Below are 18,890 nucleotides of genomic sequence, written 5' to 3'. Positions count from 1 at the left end.
GTTTTTAATCATGGACAGGCTAAAAACCATGGCCGAAATGAAAGAGTCCTACGTGGCTCACATAGCTACCAGCTACCAACTACCATGATGTTATACTTCACTACTGGGATATGTTGAGTCCAATGGTCCTACCATTGCCTAATATACAGGTGTGGAGCTGTAGGTTGGGACATGAAATTAAAATTGAACTGTCCCTTTAAGAAATGTCACTCCCAGATCTTACTTGACGATCGTTGCTGCCTGTTATTTGTGCAACAAGATGGCGGTGGCTTCTGAGAACAGAGTGCTTTCCTACAGTGTTTTTAAATGGAGCTCTTACTCATCTACATACTTGCCAGAGTGAGTAGCTCATGCACACATGGACCGCGATTCTTTCTTTGTATTTCGAGGGCACAGGTGTCCTAATCGGTCAAATGGTTTATCCTCGACCCAAGTTGAAAGCGGGCCAAGTACTCCACCTAGACAACCAGGTTAGCTAGCTAGTGAGCCATCTAATTGGCCCGAGAAGGCTAAAGAACAAAACGGCTCGTTTAACTTCATACATACGTATTCTGACTACAGCTTGGATATACAATGGGCATCCTAATGATCTAGCCTTGGTTGTTGCATTGCACACTAACTACGTTAATTTTCTCCTAACTATCACAAATTGCAACGTATGCAAGCTAGCCATGAAGCTAACTGTTAGCATATTGGGTATCTGTCTTCGTTTACAGCCAAAGCTAACGGTGGTTAGATAACACTGTTTTCAGCTCGCTAGCTAGGGTCTGTATTACCCGGAGGTAACAGAGATGGCATAACATCTGATAGACCTTAAGACATAAGATCTGATGGTTATTTTTTCAGGTCGACACCTGTCCCGTAAGAGCTGGTTGCCTACAGCTTTACTCCCTTTTGCTGATGTATTTTGTTTGGCAATCACGAATTGGGTTGTGTAACGTAACTTGGCTAACTAGCCGTTTAGCCAGGTTCTCAATCTAGCGGCTGGCTACCGTCACTGATGCTCGTACTACCAGGGAAATCTGATTCTTCGCAGTAGCTATCACCCAAGCAGAATGCAAGCTATCTATTTTTGGCCCTTTTTAGTGGTGGTATGGGCTGTCAGTCCTTTAAGAGGACAATCATTTCTGATACGGATTTTACTTGTAAGAGCGATAAGGTGGACGGCGTTGCTTCTAAAGTGTTCGATGTGGAGTTGACTAACATACATTCATAGTATTGTTGAAATAGGATCGATTCGGGAAGTATCAGAAGATTCGATTACATTATTAACTATATCCCTTAAAATGCACACAAAACGGGCATGATGCGTTTTTAAAGCGGACAGTTCAACAGGGTCTCTAGACCTTGACAGTCAGTATATTATTGCATCTGTAAGTCATGGTAGCCATATTGACTGACATTTGTAGTGTTGTCAGTGGTTATTTGAATTTTTTTTTACCCTGTAGCAAGTCTACAGCTCTAACACTTTCACTTGTTTACAGGAACATCTTGGTGGATAAACCCAGTGACCAGTCTTCACGATGGTCCTCTGAAAGTAACTACCCTCCACAGGTAAACCTCATTGCACTGTCAGTCTCTTCTCCCCATCTCTCAAGGCTTATCTCGTCACTGCATGGCCCTCCCTATTATGTCCAGATGATTGAGTTTAACGTCCTCAACATGGTTTCAGTGGAGGAACACATAAATGTTTCCACGGGTAAACAGAATGCAGAAGGCTCCTTCAGAGATGTACAGTTATGACAAGGCTCTGCTGTGTGTACAATAATGGATGGATTACACTTTGGGATGGTTCCAAATGAGCTCAATGATGCATTAATATTGGCAGTGCTCTTCACATTGGCTGCCACTAGAGCTAACAAGGTAATCCTTGACTATGTGTGTAGCAGAGTCCAAATTTACCTCAGCCTAGCTGCTAAAACATGGCTGTTCTCCTTCTCCCTCTGTCTCTCTATAAATATGTCTCTTTGTGGGTCTCTTCACATAGACCAGTTCAGGCTTGTGGTTGTTGAGAAGAAATAGAGGAGGTGGAGATGGTTGGCTGCTTTGAAAAAGTAAATAAATAAATAAACAAACAAACAAACAAAATCTCCCACTTGGCCTAGGCGATATGGCAGTCTGAGGTTTGACCACCCAGTTGCATTTCTTCATGATGCACACCACCCTTGCCCAACCACCTAAACAGTAAAAATATGAAACTGAATCAGATTACTCCCTTGTTTTATAGTAGACAATGCATCAAATGGTCTTTGGCTGCACTATAGAAAGTCTGTGCCACCTTCAGTCTCTTGTGTGGCAGCCTACACTGACATTAATCTGACGAACTGTGTTTTGATGAAGGTCATGTTTCAACAGCTAGGCTTGAGAACATGGAGACATTACTGAATAAATGGGTGTCCGCGAGACCCCTTGTTCGCTTTCATGGCAGACATTGTGAAAAGGACGGCTAAGATGAATGGAACATTGACCTGCTGTGGACTCATCCCACTGTGCCATCCATCCATTTTGAGTTGTGGCCACAGCGGAAAATGGGTCGATGCCCGAGCTGCAACCAGCAGATGGCCGTCAAGTTTAACAGCCGAGCCCCCGTCGCCATCATCATCGTTATCATTAGTAGAAAGGCTCCTCCCATCTCTCGGTAATTGCCATTCCCACGGGTGACGGGCCTGGAATTAGTCCGTGAGGAGGCTGTTTCACATGTAACCTTTTCTAAGTGTGTGCATGAAAAATGCTTCATTGATTACCTTTACGTATGCACAGAAATGTGATTATTGGAAAGACAGTTATTCAGGCACATGTGTGACTAAGTCATTGGAAGGAGTCTGTGATGTGTGAGCTTTTAATGATCCCGGTAGCAAGTGAAGTTCGAGGAGCAAGAGTCTATATAGGCCTACTTGTTTAGTGGGTCCTCATGGATTTATAGATGGAACCAATTTAGGAGAGGCTGTATAGCTTTTGCACCAGAGAAAACCTCCTAAGTTCGGCTCAGAAAGCAGTGTCCAAGATTGATCTACATACCTGTACCTGTTATGTATGTGCAAAATGGTGTGGAACTGGAATGCTGCAGTTGTCTTAACATCTCCAAGCTGTACCCATCCATACAGGAGAAGTTGTTTACGACGGTGTGAAACATCTTCACCTTGACTTTAATTGAAAGGGTGTAATCAGCATCGTTTTAGTTTGAGGGAAGAAAATGCTTTGAGTGACAGTTTGTGACAGCCTATCTGTGTTTGAAGCCAAGTTACAGCATGCTGATGAGTTGGTGGCTGGCTGCAGATAATTATAGTGCAGTAGTAGTGTGCAGACTGTCAGATCTGCCCTCCTGTCAGAGTGATTTTGCTGGAAAAACTGTTGTGTTAGTTTTGTTAGATTGAGCTATGTGTTGTAAACAGAGACTGTTTTTGCATGGCATTTTTACGAGAGCTTTATATCATACACCATGTCCTCTGCAGAGAGAGGATGCTAATTTTCCTCAGTTTTCACGGAAGAGGATTATTTCCCTTGTTGTGGCCTGTTTGTTTGCATGATAAATGGCCTCAGAAATGTTGGTCTGAGGTTGCGTCCCCGGATTATCCCTCTCAGTGAACTTCTCTGTTCTGTGCACACGAGGTTCCTCTCAACTCCTCCTTCCCATCAAGCCTCCAGAAGCACAAATGCACACAAGGTCTTGCTCCTTTTGCACACTATCTCTTTCTGTGGTGCTTGTTGTCATGACTACTGGGTGTTTTCCTTGATGGAATTCCCTGAAAATCCAGGTTGGGTAGGGAGCAGGTATCCCTCCTGAATGTTCTGGAAGGCACTTGAACTTGACATGAACTAATAAAAGGATGTGAAAGTGAAACCGAAGTCTTTGCTTGGAAAGTGCTTGTATTTTCTGTCAGTGGTGGCCTAAAAACAACCTACTGGTTTCGACCTCTGCCTCTTCTTCAGTGTTTAGTTTATTCACATTCTGACTGTTCTCTTCATATGTAGACTAAGAAATGAATTCCTGGCATTGGGTAGGGGGAAACACTAAATGTTTTTTTATTTTTAGAGTTACAAATTCACATCACATTTAGCCTATTGGTTATAGTTACTAGGCTAACCAATTTAGTCTATTTGCCAGTCCATTTTTATATCATTGAGATTCTTACTCTTTAGGATTTATACTTTTTCATAACTTTAATTCAAAGCAAATAGAAAACCTGAGAGAAAGCCTTGGCATCACATTTGAACCCAGAATAACAGTATGTTCATTCATAGGAACATTATTGCATTTGGTTCTTGACTCGAGATCTGTGATTTAATAAAATTGTCAACCCCCAAAAGCTTTTTTCTGTCTCAGACATCATAGCTAAAGGAGAGATTCTGCAGAAGATCCTGCTCAGTGCCATTTAAAAAAATACTTTGCCACCCTTAGCCCTCTGGAAGGCCAATCTGGGCTGGGCCCGCGTTGTACTCAGCGGTGTGCTCTGAACCTGTGAGGTTTGTTCCTGCTCCTGTGGTTCTAAAAGCTCGTCCGTGTTGTTTTGGCAGTACCTTACCCTGAAGCTGGAGCGGCCGGCCATCGTGCAGAGCATCACCTTCGGGAAGTACGAGAAGACGCATGTGTGCAACCTGAAGAAGTTCAAGGTGTTCGGAGGGATGAGCGAGGAGAACATGACCGAGCTTCTGTCCAGGTGAGTGAATAGCAACACTGCAGGGTTGTGTAATTCAAAGAAACAGTGTATAGTTATTTAAAACCCGGTGGTCTGTAGAAACGAAATGTTAGAGATGATCATATACAATTATTTTTTATTTTTATTAACACACATATGTTCAAGGAGGAGGAAATATACAGACAGTGTTTGTTTTTGGGATGTAGATTTAAGTAGAGAGCATTTTAGGCAAACATCTTAATCTCTTCTCTCCTCTCCTCTCCTCTCCTCTTCTCTTCTCTTCCTCTCCTCTCCTGTCTTCAGTGGCCTTAAGAATGACTTTAACAAGGAGACGTTCACGCTCAAACACAAGATCGAGGAACAGATGTTTCCCTGCAGGTTCATCAAAATAGGTGAGCATCATCCTCCATATTGATTTTTACGTTAGAAGACTCCAAAGATATCTTAGAATAGGGCCCCTGAGCATGGTCCTCCTTTGGCTGGGTTCTCTCTCTCTTTCTCTCTCTCTTTCTTTCTTTCTCTCCCTCTCTCTCTCTCTCTCTCTCTCTCTCTCTCTCTCTCTCTCTCTCTCTTTCTTTCTCTCTCTCTCTCTCTCTCTCTCTCTCTCTCTCTCTGTGTAAGGGGAAATGTAACCCCCTGTGTCCCCTATTCACACCATCAATCCCTTCTTACAACCTGGCTTCTAGAGTGCCTACCAACCCACAAACTCTGAAATAACACATCCCAGGCAGTTTTGTTGAGGGTGGCTGAGGTCAGAAAACCAGCCAATCAGATTTGCCCCCACCCCCTTTTTATGTCAAGAGGGGAACTCATTAGAATGATGCCCCCCCCCCCCCCCCCCCCATTTGAGTATCTCCACCCACGGCTTAAGAGTTACCTTCGCAAAGATTCAACATTGTTTCTCTGGCACGCGCTGCACCTGCTGGCATTCTGTCAAAGCCAGCTAAACCCGAGACCTGCTCTGCTGTCGACTGCACAGACCAGCACACATCGCTACATCAACCCCCAGCCTCCGAGAACAGAAGAGCTGAGTGGATAAAGTTTATTTTTGATGGCAACGTCCCAGCTACAGTCGGCAAAAATGTGTCCGTGTGTGCTAACCACATTGTGTCTGACTGCTTTTTCAACCTGGGTCAGTACGACACAGGACTGGCAACGAAATTGTTCCTAAAAGAGGCATCAACACCAAATGCTGACGCGGGAAATGTAAGTATTTAAAAAATAATTATGCTTTGTGTTTCTTTGGCCGTTAAGCACTAGCTAACGCAACCAGCTGAGGTAATAGATGTATGCAAATTTCTAGAAAGTTATTGGCGTAATTTGTTCATTGAATAGTTTGCTAATTGAATGGAAGGATGGGTGTAGAGGGTAAGCGACGTTAGCATGTTGTGTTAGGGGGGAAATGTGTAGAATGAGCAGAGACCTAACCTTTGAGCAAACTGAGAGTTGTATAGCTGCAGCAATGCAATCTCTAATTTAATTTGGATCCAGAGGTACATCTCATCTGCTATGCCACCTATTAAACTGTGCATGCAGGCTTCTAGACTGTAAAGATCCGCAAGTAGCAACTCTTAAAATCACTGCAACTTGGTTAATACTATTGTCAACACAGTTCCTCTTGCCTCGCCAGAGTTTTTTACTCACTTGTAAACCTCTAGGTCATGGTTACAGATGTGTGAGGATATCTGCATTTACACACTTGTAAACCTCTAGGTCATGGTTACAGATGTGTGAGGATATCTGCATTTACACTCAGTTGCCAGTTTATTAGGTACACCTAGCAAAAACGAATGCAGTCTAATACAACAGTTCTGCAATAAATCCCCTTTCATGATTGTTATAATTAATTCATTTAAGAGAGGTGGTGATTCATCAGTATGATCATTTTGGAGGATGTAGTCTGTGGTGCTGTTAAACTGTATTGGATTAAGCATGAAGGTGTTTGTTACCTCGCCTAGCCTCACTGATTTAAATGCAGTCGTCAAAATAATAGAAACGTGTCGGTCCAGTCCAATGCAATACAATTCAACAGCACCACAAACTACAGCCTCTAAACTGAGGATAAGTATGCAGTGTTTTATTTATTGCTTTTTGTGACATTTGACAAAGTATTAAATGTTGCTGCTGTTGGTGTTTAGGCAAGCGCATCTGGACAGGCGGCTGTGGAACATCGCGTGGCCTGCCAGACGGAAACATTGAAGACGTGCACAGTTGGCAGCTTTCTATGAAAACTCTCCAACCTCACTTCAGAAGTAGAAGTTTGTTGGCCTACAGTTTTATAAGTTGTAATTGCTTCTCATTTTTTAAATTGACTAACAGGATATGGCATGTCTGTTTTTATGTATCAAAGGCACGCAAAAAAGTGTCCTGCACTAATGTTGGTGTTGGCATGTCAACTGTTGCTATGGTTGTCACAACCATTCCTAACATCAACACAAATTAAGAGACCATGTAAGAAACCTCGCTTAGAACTGGAGGAGGAACACAAGAGCCCTTTAGAAGGCAGGTCATCTATGGACATTTGATATCCACAGGATTCTATGTATGATCTACGTATCTGAAACAGCTGAGCAAAGTGTACAACTGGTGACAGCCATTCATAGTGTCATTTATTTTGTATTTTTTGGTAGAGCTAGTAAAACCAAAGAGTCCAAACCAAACATGGTGAAGTAGCATTTAGCTGTTATGCTGCATGCAACTGGAACAAACTGCCAGAACATCTTAGATGTGCCCCAAATGTAGCATTTTTAAATCCAGGTTGAAAACATTTCTCTCTTTGTGTGCTTATGATCAAACTCAAAAACTTGAACTCTGCTTACTACACTTTATTGTCTTAATTAAATGACTTTAAATGAATCTTTTAAATAAATATAATCCTTTATTGATTTATACTTTTAAGCGCTGCTTCTTCAGGTTCCATTTGGATATTCCTTTTTCCTTGTATGTATGTATGTATGTATATATGTAAAGCACATTGAATTGCCTCTGTATATGAAATGTACTGTATAAATAAACTTGCCTGGACTAATATGGTATCTTTGAAACCAAACTGATGATACAAATTTGGTTGTTTATGCCTATAAACAATTGGTACTGCCATATCAGGTGGTTGAATAACTTTGTTTAAAAAGTCTGACGATAAAAGTCTACATAAAAACGGTTTTGTGTGCTTTCAGTGTTTCACATGAAACATGTTGACAAATGGACGAACTGTAAGCAGTGTAAGACAGAGGGAAGAGTAATGTGTTGTATTTCTTTTCTTCCTTACTAATTATAGTAATATGTCATACTTTATTTGGATGGTTTTGTATAGACGATCTAGAGATGCTCAGATTACAACTCGGTTGACTGAAAAAACGGTTTACTACAGGTTATGGTTAGGGGTTTGGTAATGTTCAGTGAACAAATTGATAGACTGAATTTTTATTTCAACAGACCATCTGTAAAGATCCAAATAAAGTGTTACCCAATAATAACTGACAATTTCTATGCATTAAAAAATGACTGCCCTATTCCTCTGAGACATAAAAGAACCTGTAGAAAAGACAATGATTGTATAATTATAATATAATTCACCTAGAATTCATACTACCAGCTGACAGTCTTGGGCTCTGTAGGCATTGTTGCACAGTTCTCACAAATACACCAGGAAAGAGAATTGAAAAGTGATAGTGCGCGTGTAGTTTATTTCAATGGTTTGTTAGTAATAATGACATAGGTCACCAACTGCAATGATTACATTTTTAATGTTAACCGGTACATAAACACACAGTGAGTCTGCGACACAGTCAGAAAAACCGTATTATCTTCGCCGATGAACAAACATCCAAAAAGAAATGTCAAGGTGATGAAAAGCTAATGACTAACCATTCAGAAATGTCCTGATCTCGAACTTGTTCTGGAGCCTCTTCTTGCTCAGGGTCTTACTCTGGTTGAAACAAATGGTTGCACTCCTATGTTTTCTGCGGCAGCCATGTTTCTCTCAGGGTTCACGGGCGACCAATCCCATGGTGGCGTAAAACCACACTCGCTTTGTCACGCGCCGCAGACGAGGGGGGGTGGGTGAGCAGTGACTCATTAGCATTTGAAGGACCAGGCACTCAAACTCAAAGGATGAGAAAGATGCTGTGGTGCTTGATCCTTGTGGTATTTTGACCAAAGCATGTCACAGACATTTCTTTAAGACACTAGGGAACTGTGGCAACTTGTGTAAAAGGGGTGTAATATGTCTCCTCTAAGGACTCTGGATTCAATTTAACAGCTCATGCAAGCTTGAAATCGTGAAACTGTATGATCTCTGTTGGATATTCATAGTTTCACTTGTTGATGCTGGCTGTCATATTTATGTTAACATTTGGAATGGGTCTTTAGATTGTTTGAGTGTTTATGCAGTTATAGACAAACTGTCTCTGTGTCAAACTGTTATAGATAGAGATAAATAAATATACAGGCAGTACAATTGAAACAGGCTATAATGTATGATGGCTTCATTGTGTGTGTGTGTGTGTGTGTGTGTGTGTGTGGTGTGTGTGTGTGTGTGTGTGTGTAGTGCCTCTCATGTCATGGGGACCAAGTTTCAACTTCAGCATCTGGTACATCGAGCTGCATGGCATTGAGGACCCAGACGTGGTGCAGCCCTGCCTTAACTGGTACAGCAAGGTGAGCGCCTATCTGTGCCCTCTACACACAACCTCACGCAGTCGCACAGGCATACATGCGCTCACAAACACACACACACACTCACATCTACACACACACACACACTCACATATACACACACACTCACATATGCTCACACACAAGCACACACACACACACACACGCAAGCTCACATACACTCACCTCTACCTGTATCTACCTTGCACAGTTTTGATGTCATTACTGTTTGAACATAAGGCCATATACTTACCCTGATAGAGCAGTTTTTACAGCATCACACATTTATACAATATTGGTTTATCTTCCGAATGTAATTCAAACCCTTAGCTTAAAGTGATTCTAAGATTGGATCATTCACTGTAAATTCACTGTTTATTTTTTAAATGTGATATGTATTATAACAAAATGAGGCTGTTGATGAATGTTAAATGTCAAAGACCTTATACAGCAGTGGTAGTACTGACAGTGATGTGACGGTGATTAGCGATATGATATGTGCAATAAGTCTGAAAAAGTAAGGACCGCATTAAGCCATGATGTAAATCCTAGCGCTTGAGAGTGTGTAAACAGTGCTAAGTGTGTTTGTGTGTGTGTTGGCCTGGTCCCTGCAGTACCGGGAGCAGGAGGCCATCAGACTGTGTCTGAAGCACTTCCGGCAGCACAACTACACAGAGGCGTTCGAGTCGCTGCAGAAGAAGACGCGCATCGCCCTGGAGCACCCCATGCTCACGCGCCTCCACGAGCGGCTGGTCCTGCGCGGCGACTTCGACGCCTGCGAGGAGCTCATCGACAAGGCCGTCAAAGGTGAGCAAGCAGAGGGGGTTGCCACGGCAAGAAAGTCAAAAGTCACAAGTCAAAGTTCAACTTCAGAGATGCTCACTTTGTACATCCCCCAAGGGGACTTTTTATTTTTTATTTATTTTTTAAGGCAGGGTAGGTAGTGGTAGACGTAGGCTGTTATTAGATTATACACCCAGGGACTGCCAGCTTACGTCATGGAAAGTAGAGAGAGAAGAAGCTTGGCAGGCTAACCTCGTGTTGTGTAAATACAATATAAAAAAAAACACATGGCTAAATGATTGTAAAAAATCACCATGAAAAACTTGCCACTACTGGCTCATTGTAACCTGACATCGAAGTTACCATGGCGTGGAAAATGGCTTTGACAACAGCCGTGCTGCAACCTGATGCAGATTCTAACGTAACCTCACCGAATGCCCAATGCAAAGTTGAGAGTGTCGGGGAGAGAGTTGCCATGGCGTCGGCGTTCATCATCGCCTCACGGGCACAGCTTGATGCAAACACTGCTGTGGCCAAATGCAAAGCAGAGATAATCAAGATAATTGATTATTCGGAGTCGGAGTCGTGTCCTTGGTTTTTTGATCGGCCAAATACATTTTGTTTTTCAACCAAAGTCTTGAATTTCCTCACTCGGGTGTGACGATGCTGGGAGGCACCATAAACAAGATGTAGAGGCACGCTTATCCAGGCATCTGTCAAACCTAAAGTAAAACCTGAGATGCCAGGATCTACACATAAGCCCATGTCTCAGGTTCCCAGAGTATTTGTCGGGGTACCTCTGAAATCCTGTTTTTGTGAAACAGCCCCCAGGTATGAAATCCCCTACAGTAGCCCCAAACCTGCTGTGTGTCTGTGTGCGGTTCGGGTGCATAAGCCTGCTTTCTGTGTGGGACTGACTGAAGCGTAGCGGGGTGACTGCTAATCTGACACCCCCGGTGGCGCGAGGTGCAAGGATGATGACTGAGGACGCCGTCTGCCTTTGGCTTTAAAGATTAGCTGTGATACCCCCCCATCCACCCCCTCCCTTTCTCTGTCTCCAAGTGTACTGATCAATCTCTTTCCCCTTTCCCTCGCTCTCTCTCTCTCTTTCACTCTGTTTCTTTTTCTTTCCTCCCTTGTTTTTTTTACACCTGTTTTTTTTCTCGGTCTCTGTCAAATATTTCTCTATTTGCTTTTGGTGTTTTTGTAACCACGTGTGTATCTCTCTCCTCTCCTCCTTTACTTCTCTCTCTCTCTCCTCCTCCTCTCTCTCCCTCCTTTCCGCTCATCTACTGCAGATGGTTTGTTCAATCAGTACATCAGTCAGCAGGAGTACAAGCCCCGCTGGAGTCAGATCATCCCCAAATGCAACAAAGGTAAAAAGCACACACACACACCCCCACACACACACATTCACACACCTCTCACACTCACTCAGGAGTCAGATCATCCCGAAGTGCAGCAGAGGTAGAAGACACTGAAGCCTAATTTATGGTCGGCCTTTTACGCAAACACGCAAGACACGCAAGAGCCCCTTGCGTCGTTGCGAACCCCCTCTCCGCGGCTTGCGCGCACCTCCCAAATGTTTTAACTATCCGACGAGGCAACGCAAGCTGCACGCAGGCCGCAGGGCTGTAATTGGTCCAACCTATCGCTGCTTACCTTGTGGGTAGTAGTGTACATTAGATAAATGGCTCAGATACCTCGCAAATCCCCTCAGACTTATTTTTCAGTTACAGTAACGGGGTTTTTACATTGCACAGTGTCTATTTCTCGGTAACTTAAAAAAAATCTAAGCAAGAAAAGGTCAAACAAACAACTTTAAAATCGCTGTTTACCTCGTGGGTAATAGCATGCTAACATTAGATAGCTGGCTCAGACACCTTGCAAATCCCCTCAGACGTAATTTTCAGTTACAATAACAGGGTTTTTACATTGCACAGTGTCTATTTCTCGGTAACTTAAAAAAAGTCAAACAAACAACTTTTATGTACAAAAAAAGACAATCTACAGAGTTTGTTCCGCAATCTTTTTTTTTTTTTATTGCTTTGCGACACCCATCAAGCGACGGGGAACTATAAATGTTCAAGTTCAACAAACTTTTAAAAAGGTACAAAGAACACACACACGCTCACACACAGTCAGGGACAAAATCATTTAGGACGTAGAACACACATACAGTTACCATACCCTGCACTGAACATTCATAACCCCCCCCAGATGGTTCTTTCCTGTGTATTTCCTCTCATTAGCCTTGTAGTGACCCTGACCTGCCACACACACACACACACACACACACACACTCACACACTCCACATGTGACTTGTGCTTCGGTCACTCTCACTATGGTTCTTAGTTCCTCTCTTACCCCATCTCTCTGGTTCTCTCTCACGCTCTCTCACTCCCCCCTCCTCTCTCCGTCTCCGTCTCCGTCTATCCCCTTTCTATGTCTTCCTCTCTGTCTCTGTGTCTCTCGTAGGTGATGGAGATGATAACAGACCTGGCATGAGGGGTGGCCACCAGATGGTTATTGATGTACAGACAGGTGAGATTTTTCAACACATAAAAACATGCTTGCATGCACACACACACACACACACACACACACACACACACACACACACACACACACACACACATCCTGTCTGACCCTATTGAGTGCATGGACAAATGTGTGTATGCGTGTTGGAGTGGAAGTCCCATGCCTTCAGAGTGTGTGTGTGTGTGTGTGTGAACAGGGCTGACTGGCCAGACACCAGATGGACTAAGAGGACACTGAGTGATCGGTGGTTAGAACCAGTAGCCCAGACTAGACAGTCTAAACAGTGACCTAGAATAACCTCGTGGGACTTTGACACACACCCGCATACGAGCTCAGTTAGCCACGCTGCCATGGAGATCAACTTTGGGCACATGCGGAGCCTACTGTGTCACCACATTCCAGCTTTGCACTCCAATCAATAGAGAACTCCAGTGGAGACTGGCCCATTCATAGTGCACTGTACTCACACAAACACACACACACACACACACACATACACACACACACACACACACACACACACACACACACACACACGCAGTCGCACACACAGTCGCACGCACACACAGTCACACAGTCGCACACACACACAATCACACATACACACAATCACACTCGCAGTCAGTCACACCCCCTCACTTTCACACCCATACAAACTTACAGCACACACACACACACTCGCGTATGCTCACACAAACTCAGAGCACACAAACACATATACACACTTGAAAGCAAACACTCCCACCCGACCTCTGTATGTTGACATGTCAGAGCTGCAGACACTGATGCCCAGTAATGTTTGAGCGCCCATGGAGTGGGCCTCAGAGTGAGCTCCTTTGACACAGAGGGAAATCAAATGTGTGTCTGTGTGTGTTTGTCTGTTTGTCTCTGTGGAAGAACAAGGTGACACTTAGATAACTCTGTATTTGCATTTTCACTCCCCTTCTTTGCTCTTGTGCTCTCTCCCTCGCTCTCCCCCCTCTCTCTCTTTCCTCTTTCTCCCCCTCTCTACCCTCTTTGTCCCTCTCCCTCTCCACCCTCTTTGTCCCTCTCTCCCTCTCTCTCTCTCTCTCTCTCTCTCTCTCTTTCTCTCTCTCTCTCTCTCTCTCTCTCTCTCAGAGACTGTGTATTTGTTTGGTGGCTGGGATGGCACGCAGGACTTGGCAGATTTCTGGGCGTACAGTGTACAGGACAACCAGTGGGCATGCCTCTCCAGAGACACAGAGAAAGAGGTGTGTGTGTCTGTCTGTCTGTCTGCCTGCCTGTGTGTTAGTGTCTGTCTGTTCGTGCATATCCTGTGTGTGTGTGTGTGCGCGTGCATGCGTGTGGATGCAATCTTTCTGTCTGTGTGTGTGTGTGTGTGTGTGTGTGTGTGTGTGTTGTGTGCGTGTGTATCTGTGTGTGTATGCGCTCGTGTAAATGAGCAAGACCTTTCCAAAACACTTCCTTGGGGTATTCCCACGCCTCCCACGCAGTAAGAGTGAATGAAAGGGCGAGTGGTGAACGCACTGCGTCCAGTTACACGACACAAACCTGTCTGCCTGACCTGTCTGCCTGACCTGTTACACGACACAAACCTGTCTACTGTTAGCTGGACAGATAAGGCAAATGAAAGGTAAGAGACAGCAGGCAGTCTGCGTTTATAGTTCAGGTCCTCTTCCCTGACTGCAGAGAATGGGAGCTTTACAGGACAATCAAACGGCAGTGGACATGAGTGACTCATTTACGTTTAGAGCTGTCGGGTTCTCTGACACCATGTTTTAGTCACATGGGCGCACACACACACACACGCACACACACGCAGACGTGACTACTGTGCAGACGCAAGCATCGAAGCACGTTTGACACACACGAGTGGCCACGGACTTCATGACTGCCCATGTGCACTCGCTGTGGTATGTTTCTCACACACACACACACACACACACACACACATTGGAGAGCCTGTGTCAGCTCATCCACATTCAGGTGAAAGATCACATGGCGTGTGTGAGCAGTGGTGTGTATATCAGGGCTGTTTACATAGTGAACGTCCAACCTCTGTTAAGGTGGATGGCTGCTTATACTACAGAGAAGGAGAGCGTGAGACAGGGAGAGAAAGAGAGAGGGAAAGAGAGAGGGAGAGGAGGAGAGGAGGAAGGGGCAGAGGAGGAGTGAAAGTACAACCGGGAGAGGAGGAAAAAATAAAGTAAGAATAGAGAGAGAGAGAGAGAGAGAGAGAGAGGCTTGGGGACTTTCCACTCTGACGCAGCTGTGTATGTGTGAGAGAGTGTGTGTGAGAGAGTGTGTGACCTGACACCATCTCTTGTTCTTTGAGTCTGTTCACTCTAGCTGAAATTACCCCAAGTAATAAGATGCAGTCTTATGCGAAGGCTGAAGTGACTTCATCTCCATGTGTGACAGTGATGATGATGAAGATGAAGTAATAATTGCCTGCCTGTATTCATGAATATGACCGTAAAATGATTTTGTAAAAGTGTGACAGTAGATGTTATCAGGACAACTCTTATAGTTATAGTTAGTTGCAGTGAAGATGATGTTGGGGAGATGATCATGGTGATTTCTGGTGACTTGTCAACAGTAGTGGTGTAATGAGCGCGCCTATGAGTGTGTGTGCGTGTCCTGTGTGTTGGTGATCATGATGACCTTTCAGACTGCAATAGTGTTGAATTAGATGATGTTATTAAAGGGTAATGCTGAGGGTTATGAGGGTTGTAGTGGTGATCGTGACAGTGTTCATGATTTCGATGGGGACTGAGATCAGTTTAATAGTTAATTGTAATGCTTAATATAATGATTCATGATTATGAAGAAGAAGGTTTTTAATAATGATAGTGTATCCGGTGATAGACGGGCATGAACACAAACAATGTTATTGCGTGTTCTCCACATCTTAGAACTGGGTATTGAATGACGCTTATTTCAATGGATCCTTTTCAGCTCTGTAGTCAATACACCAATGCATCTTCTGCCGGTTAAGAACGGACTGAGGATGGAAACAAACATGTCATCAAAGCCCGCATAGTTTACTGAACTTCCTCCTTCCGTGTTGAACAAGGCACAAGGTGCTGCTGGGAAATGGAGTTCTCATTGCTAGTTCTGTTGTTGTTTCTTTCCTGCATACAACTCCTGTAGCGTCCACGTCCCTCAGGGTCTGGTCCACCATTCTGTGCTGATGATATTCCATATTGTTCCGTCCATCTTGGTTTGTTCACATGCATATCTTTGCCATTTGAGCTTATCATTTATCACCACCTATTGGAAGACGTGACATTGGATTGTGGTGGATAATCAGTTTTTTGTTCATACCCCTGGTCATCTTGGCTTATGTATTAAGTCATATTGTCTCTCTCTCTCTCTCTCTCCCTCTCTCTCCCCCTCTCTCCCTGCCCAGGGTGGTCCTAGCGCGCGCTCCTGCCATAAGATGTGCATCGACTCCCAGCGCCGGCAGATCTACACGCTGGGTCGCTACCTGGACTCGTCTGTACGCAACAGCAAGTCCCTCAAGAGCGACTTCTACTGCTACGACATCGACAACAACACCTGGACCCTCCTCAGCGAAGACACGTCTGCCGACGGAGGACCCAAGCTGGTGTTCGACCACCAGGTGAGAGGTGTCTCACACACACACACACACACACACACACACACACACACACACACACACACACACACACACACACACACACACACACACACACACACACACACACACTGACTTGAGAGAATCACAAGCCTAATTAGCAAAGACATTTCAGAGGGCTCAAGCTGGTGTTTTACCATCAGGTGAGATCTCACACAGACACACACACACATACACACACACACACAGCATATTCACTTCAGATATGCAACACACTCTCCTGGAGCCAAATTAGCAAGCCTAACCTGTCCAAACCTCAGGTGATGGAACACATGCCCACTCACACACTAACGCACACACACTTTTTCTTTCCCCCCTCTTTCTCTCCCCATCCCTCTCTGTCTCCCACTCCCTCCCTCTCTCTGTTCTTCTCTCTGTCCCTCTCTCTCTCTTCCCCTCCCTTGCCCTCTCTCCCTCTCCATCTCCCCCTCACTCTCTCTCGCCCTCCCTCCTTTTTTCTCGTTTCTTCTCTGTCCCTTCCTCCCTCTCTCTCCATCCCACTTTTCCCCTCTCAATCTCCCTCTCCCCTCTCCCTTTCTCTCTCTCTTAACTTCTCTCCCTCTCCCTTCCTCCCTCCTTCCCCCTCTCTCTCACACAGATGTCAGATCTTTTTAATGCAAACAGGTGTGTAGGCAAAGGTCTGTGGTTAATTGATGATAATAGTAGCCTGTTGTTTCCCTGGTGATATGTGTTTATGTACTTGGTGCTCTTATACTATGGTGTGGGGTAGTTGGGGATGGGGCGACATAGCAGCCTTTATAGGAGTCCTTGATCCATGTGATGGTTCAATAAAGAGGTCAAATCTCACTCTCCCTCTCTCTCTCTCTCTCTCTTACCCTCTCTCTCTCTCTCTCTCCCTCCCTTCCTCCCTCCCTCCCTCAGATGTGCATGGACTCGGAGAAGCACATGATCTACACGTTTGGCGGCCGCATCCTGACATGTAACGGGAGTGTGGACGATAGCCGCTCCTCCGAGCCGCAGTTCAGCGGTCTGTTTGCGTACCACTGCGCCACGGCAACTTGGAGCCTCCTACGCGAGGACTCGTGCAATGCTGGACCCGAGGACGTGCAGTCCCGCATCGGACATTGCATGCTCTTCCACACGGTAAACAACACACACACACACATACACACACACACACACACACAGAGCGAGGTGCACAAACGTGTGCACAAACACACTCTGTACACAAATCACATATGTATGTTATGCACATTACTAATCTCTCCATCACGTGCACACACACACACACACACCACTTGTATCACATGAACAAACACACACACATACACACAGAGCGAGGCACGTGTACACAAACACACACTGTACACAAATCACACTGTACACTGTGTATGTTATGCACATTACCAATCTCTCCATCACGTGCACACACACACACACACACACACACACACACAGCACTTGTATCACATGAACAGACACATATCTGCCCTGAGGACATTGTGTCTGTAGCTCCACTCTGAATGCTGTTCTGCTCTTGTCATGTCATTTGTTACTGCTTGGATAGTTTGTAAGATCTAATGAGATCTAATATTCTACTGGTTTGTTTTGCTCCTCTCTCTTTCTTGCTTTTGACCTCATTCATCCATCCATCTTCTTCTCTTGTCTTTCCTCCTCCTTTCTGTCCACCTCTCCTGTTTACTCACTCCTGTCTCTTCATGTTTTCGCCTCTTCAACCCCCTGTCCTTTTTTTTACTTCCCTTTGTCCTCCCCTTTTCTCCCATTTCTCCACCTCCAACTTAATTTCTTCTCTGCTCTTTTGATCTTTTCTTTCCTTTCTCCCCATCATCTTTCTCTGCTTCAACTGATCTCTCATCACCCCCTCTCCTCTCTTTCCACCTCTATTCTTCAAGCTTCTCTTTCTCCTCCTCTCTCTCTCCCCTCTCCTTACTTCTCTTTTCCTTTCCTGTCTCCTTCTTTCACTCTTTACTTCTCCTTCTCCCTTTCTACCTCTCCTTTCCTCTCATTCACTCTCTTCTCTTCCTCCTCTGTCCTCTCCTCTCTCTCCATCCATTTCTTCTCCAGAGGAACCGGTGTCTGTACGTGTTCGGAGGTCAGAGGTCAAAGACCTATCTGAACGACTTCTTCAGCTACGACGTGGATGGGGATCACGTGGAGATCATCTCCGACGGGACCAAGAAGGACTCGGGCATGGGTATGACCTCACCGCCAGCCAATCAGCATCAACACGCCAGACTGGCCACACCCACCTTAGCTAGGCAGATCAAAACTAGTCTCAGTTGTTAAAAGTGCATTTTGTTGTGGAAAAAGATTTGAAACCTTTCTACACCATATTTCCCAAGGACAGTTGTTCCTGTGTCTTCTCTGGTGTTTTTATGCATGTGTTGTAGGGCTGTGCAATTAATCGAATTTTGATCGCGATTTCGATTTTTGGCTCAAACGATCTCCAAACTCATATAATCGAGTTGAAACGATTCATTTGGCATTTTTCGTTTTACAGTAGACCTACAGAGTTTCTGAAAGAGACGCGCACGCGCAATTCAGTCCTTCCCCCAAAAGCATTCAACACGGCGAGAGGGAGTTCAATCTTTAACCTGCATGTGGCATCAGGAAGTATATGCCATTGGCAGGAGGCGGGACATGCCAG

At 44.7% G+C, this 18,890-nt stretch overlaps 1 protein-coding gene across 1 annotated transcript in view; it reads left to right on the top strand.

Annotated features, from left to right (window-relative positions):
* The first annotated feature begins 212 nt into the window (after nt 1-212).
* mkln1 (muskelin 1, intracellular mediator containing kelch motifs) overlaps nt 213-18,890 on the top strand; it is a 29,050-nt gene continuing 10,372 nt past the window's right edge. The window contains exons 1-12 of the mRNA XM_012841023.3: nt 213-339; nt 1,485-1,554; nt 4,516-4,658; nt 4,941-5,029; nt 9,187-9,296; nt 9,908-10,100; nt 11,375-11,452; nt 12,556-12,621; nt 13,738-13,850; nt 16,013-16,225; nt 17,144-17,365; nt 18,308-18,437. Of these exons, the coding sequence (XP_012696477.1) occupies nt 260-339; nt 1,485-1,554; nt 4,516-4,658; nt 4,941-5,029; nt 9,187-9,296; nt 9,908-10,100; nt 11,375-11,452; nt 12,556-12,621; nt 13,738-13,850; nt 16,013-16,225; nt 17,144-17,365; nt 18,308-18,437 (1,507 nt within the window). The 5' untranslated portion in view covers nt 213-259. The remainder of the gene's footprint in view (nt 340-1,484; nt 1,555-4,515; nt 4,659-4,940; nt 5,030-9,186; nt 9,297-9,907; nt 10,101-11,374; nt 11,453-12,555; nt 12,622-13,737; nt 13,851-16,012; nt 16,226-17,143; nt 17,366-18,307; nt 18,438-18,890) is intronic.

The sequence above is a fragment of the Clupea harengus genome, chromosome 21, assembly GCF_900700415.2.
Source record: "Clupea harengus chromosome 21, Ch_v2.0.2, whole genome shotgun sequence".
NCBI lineage: Eukaryota > Metazoa > Chordata > Actinopteri > Clupeiformes > Clupeidae > Clupea > Clupea harengus.
This window is presented reverse-complemented; position numbering and strand designations above follow the sequence as displayed.